General features: G+C 36.5%; 1 protein-coding gene across 1 annotated transcript in view; it reads left to right on the top strand.

Moving 5' to 3' along the window:
- Nucleotides 1–4865, top strand: part of LOC106882841 (pappalysin-1) — a 160480-nt gene that overhangs the window by 85200 nt on the left and 70415 nt on the right. The window contains exons 4-5 of the mRNA XM_052969768.1: nucleotides 3114–3250; nucleotides 4110–4400. Coding sequence (XP_052825728.1) covers nucleotides 3114–3250; nucleotides 4110–4400 — 428 coding nt within the window. The remainder of the gene's footprint in view (nucleotides 1–3113; nucleotides 3251–4109; nucleotides 4401–4865) is intronic.

Genomic DNA, 4865 nt, shown 5'->3' with positions numbered 1-4865 from the left:
TCAACAGGAACCCTCGACGTCGTAAGCGACGGAGTGCCAACAATATATATGTTGTATATAATTGACAATATGTATGCTGTATGTAATGGGGAACCACCTTCAAGAATTTTTAGTCGAATGTATCGAACCTAGTTTTTATAAACTTTTCTAAAAACTTGGTACTTATTCTATGGGTTTCCATTGTCATACTGCTAGCTTACGTATGATGTAAACTCTCTAGCACTGATTGTCAAGCAGTGGTGGGAGGACAAACTCAGATACAAAAAGACACATGCGCACGCACATATGCATACATACAACGGGCTTCTTTAAGTTTCCGTCTACTAAATTCACTCACAAGGCTTTGATCGGCCAAGATACCACGCAGGGCGACTGAAACCAGAACCACGTGGTTGGGAAGCAAGCTTCTCACCACTCAGCTTCTATCTCTCCCTCCCACCCTCTCTCTCTCTCTCGCTATATATATATATATATGTATATATATGCACACACGTATATACATGTGCGTGTGTGTGTAAGCGCGCGCGCACACACACATATACACACACACATTTATAAATGTACGCATTCGATACATTTCTGTGAGTAGATATGTATACATTTTTACTCATATATAAGTATATATCTATATACAGGCATCAATGAATGAACATGTTGCTTACTATACAAAACGTGCATGCATGTGAACCGTATATGTGGATGCGTGCGAATATGTACGTTTGTAATGCGCAACATTAACGGCCTGTTTCTGATGGTTGTTTCTAAGGCTGAACTGATGCAAATTTTGCCCAAACTGTTGCCACTGAAACGTCCGTATCATTTCACTGCTCTGCCAATGTATATTATCACTCTGGTATGAAATATTAAGATCGTAAAGCTGTCAGAAAATGGTAGTAATTTTATCTTTATCGCCGAAACATTAGTGATGATAGTCAGCGGCAGGGAATACAAGCATTTTTGGCAATTTTAAATGTGTGTTTGTGCGCACTTGTGTGTATGTGTGTGTGTGCTTGTACGTACAGACGTATGTATTTGTGTGTATATCTTTATGTGACAGTGTTAGTAATTTTGCGTATGTAGTTACAAAGAAGACAAAAATATTTTGTCTGGCTAGCCACCACTTCATGATAGAAGTAAAGGCGCCCCAGTTCAGACAACTTTGCATTAATAATTGTAATACTAATACTAATAATAATGATAATAATAATAATAATAATAATAATAATAATAATAATAATAATAATAATAATAATAATAACGTTAAAAAATATCTAATGCAAATAATTAACACGGAAAGAAAACGAAAGTGAAACAATAAAACTATTCCCCTAAGTTTTGATCTGTGTAAATAGCATAACACGAGGAGTCGTAAGGAACTTATGATTAGCATTTGTGTGAGATATCTATCATAGGTCAGACTGAACATGAACTAGTCATCTTCGAAAGTAACAACAACAACAACAATATTTATTATTATTCGTACGCGCTCTTACAGTGCTCGAACATTTCTGAATTGTGTAGTTATATAGAACAGCTGCCATCACGTGTATGGCATATCGGGCTATTGGTCGACTCCATCGTGAAGATCATCCGCTGGCATCCTTTGGTCTGGAAGGGCAGACTGTTTTCCTTTGTCTGGTAGTCATGGTGAAAGTGGATAAGTGGAGGACGAGGGTAAAAGGCCTGAAGGCAGACAATTTCTTCTTCGATCAACGCTTCATCGACATTTTAAAATTCCATTTGAAAGGGAAAGCGAGAGTTGAAAGATAATGTGCTGCTCCCCGACCCAGTTGGAAGGGAAATGAATGTGGCGAGTATGGCCCAGGTGGGGTGCCGACTTTAAACTCGTTTCCGTAGGCTGAGGTGTATGGAAGAGAGAGGAGCAGCAGTCATAGCTTTCTTAGTAAGTACCGAGACTCAGAACATGTGAGATTCTTTGGTTGCCTCTGGGTGGCGATTTTTGTTGTGCTAGATTGTTTTGTGGGGTGGGGTGTTGTTTTGTTAGTATTTTTGTTATTGTTTTTTTATTTCATTCACGTGTATATTCCCACTGTCCTTTGTCTTTGCATTGTCCTAAATCTTTCAGCGGCCCACGTGGCCAGTAAATAAAGAGGTCTTATAGAAGTGCTATTTTCTCTATGTTATATATGCTTGTAAGTCCTGGTGTTTTCGTTATGTATTTGTCTGAATGTTTTTTTATCATACCGAACGCGCCTACTATGATAGGAATTCTTTTTGATTTTAGACTCCACATTCGAGTTACCTCTATTTCCAGAAATTTGTATTTTGAAAGTTTATCCGTTTCTTTTAGAGAAACATTGTCATTTGTTGGTATTGATACATCGATTAGAAAGCATATTTTCCCCTGATCTCTGATAACTATATCCGGCCTATTTGCCTTAATTTCTTTATCTTTGTGTATTCGCGTATCTCAGAGTATGGTTGCTTTCTCATTTTCTGTGACCTTTTCTGGCGTGTGCTTATACCACCTTATTTCTGTTGTTATTCCATATTATTATTATCATCATTATTACTATTATTATTATTATTATTATTATTATTATTATTAGTAGTAGTAGTAGTAGTAGTAGTAGTAGTAGTAGTAGTAGTATTGGTGGTGGTGGTGGTGGTGGTGGTGTTGATGGTGGTGGTGGTGTTGATGGTGGTGGTAATGGTGGTGGTGGTGGTGGTAGTAGTTATAGTAGCAGCAGCAGCAGCAGCAGCAGTAGTAGTATTAGTAGTAGTATTAGTAGTAGTAGTAGTAGTAGTAGTAGTAGTAGTAGTAGTAGTAGTAGTAGTAATTTCTCTGATAGTTACTAAAACTGTCTTTATTTTCTTTTTAACGTTCCTGATCCAAGTCTGGTACCTAAGACTGAGAGAATCTTTTACATGTTATGAGCAATACCTAAGAAGGCAGGGTTTTGTGTTGTGACGATGTCATATTCGATTTTCAGCTGGTCAGTTTTGGTAGAACCCTAGTGTTCTTGACTCTAAATGAAAAAAATTTTAGTAGTGATATCCCACATGAGTGTGTATGTATGTAAGCATCTATGCAAGCATATGCGTATATAAGTTATGTCTTTTGATAATAATATTTTGAATTTACCTTTCAGAGTGTATCTCAGTATGGACGAATACAAAACAGCCTTAAATGTGAACGGAAGTACTCATTTAAATGTCTATTTTGCCTCATGGTCTTTAAAAGGACTTGCCACTTTTCCTTGGGAAAAAAACGTCTACAGTTCATTAGGTGAGTATTGTCATTTGTTGACTGATTTGATTTCTAATAAACAACCCTAATCTGTATTTCTTTGAGTATCAAATAAATACGTTAAGTTTCCGATTAAATTACCGAATCAAGAGCAACAAAGGTTAAGTGGTTGATTTACCAAATTCTTTATCTCATCTTCCAGCAGTTGTTGATTAACACCAATTTCAGAATGGAAATTGAATAAAAAATATTTTACTATTTCCGTTGAGAAAGAGTTACAGCTTTCTTATAAATACTGCTCATAAGATTTTCACTGTTGCGAATGAAGTTGGCTTATTTCAGTTGGAACAAGTGTTTTCTTGAAAATACCGATTATATTTATCATTATCCTACGCAATACCAGTATCGACGATTGATTCTTAAAATAGCAGTGGTATTTTTACAAGAAGCCCGACAATGAAAGGGTGATACGGTAATCAGTTTAGCGCTAAATGCCTCATCAGTAACATGACGTTTTAAGTTTGAGCGCGGCATTGAAAACTTCCAGCTTTAAACAATTTTTTTGCGATTAGTTAACATCACTGCAAGGTGAGACTCACTTTCGTTAGTTTGAGCCTTTCCTTTAAAATATCATTGCGGTTACATTAGTTCTTTTTAAGCACTATTCTTCGCATGTAATAGAGTTTTGACATAAGCACTTTCTGTATATCGTATAAATGATGCGCTTACACTCTCAGACGTACATTTCAAAACATATATATAGCACACATGCATGAAGAACATCTATATTAAAATAATGAGACTTATTCTTATGGTACATGACAAACGGTGCATTACATTCCCCTACATGGTTAATTCGTGAGTTGTTAACATATAAAGTGTCGCATTTTCACTTCAGGAGGAACTATAGTTGATACAAACAGTTTTGGTGTTCCTGGGAAGTTAGACGAACTGATACATGAGTTTGGACATAACCTTGGACTTTGGCATGTCCACCATGGAGTATCAGAACTAAAATGCAACGACCGATGCCGAGAGACTGAACCTTCTTTAGAACTAGGTGATTTGTGTTCAGATACGCTCCCAACGATACAGAACAGGAACTGTCGAGATCCAGATTCGACTGTCAGAAGATGTGGAATGGGGCCGTTTAAGAACACGCCATTCCGTAACTATATGAGCTACGCAAGTAAGTATAAATATCATTAGTACTTTTATTAAATGGCAGAATTGTTAGAGGTTTTTGCTATTTATTCAGGCTCACTTCTGTGTTAAAATTCCAACAAAACCAACTTTGTTTTACATCCTTTCGGAGTCAATAAGGTAAGTACCAGTTAAGTACTGAAGTCGATGTAATCCACTAACTCCATCTCTTCAAAATTACTGGATAGTGTCAAAATTTGAAGTCATTCTTCTTCTTCTTCTTCTTCTTCTTCTTCTTCTTCTTATTATTATTATTATTATTATTATTATTATTATTATTATTATTATTATTATTATTACGGTTATCATCGCCTGGCCGTCGTGCCTTGTTCCGGTTACTGCTTGACCAGGTTGGACAGTCTCTTATTTAAAATCTTGTGGCAGGGATGAATCCTCTCAGTGGCGAGTTAGGTATGCTGTGGCTTGTAATGCGCAGGCATGTTATTAGGTT

This window comes from Octopus bimaculoides, chromosome 1 (assembly GCF_001194135.2).
Source record: "Octopus bimaculoides isolate UCB-OBI-ISO-001 chromosome 1, ASM119413v2, whole genome shotgun sequence".
In the NCBI taxonomy this organism is placed as follows: domain Eukaryota; kingdom Metazoa; phylum Mollusca; class Cephalopoda; order Octopoda; family Octopodidae; genus Octopus; species Octopus bimaculoides.
The sequence above is the reverse complement of the archived record's forward strand: the minus strand, read 5'-3'. Positions and strand labels throughout refer to the sequence as shown.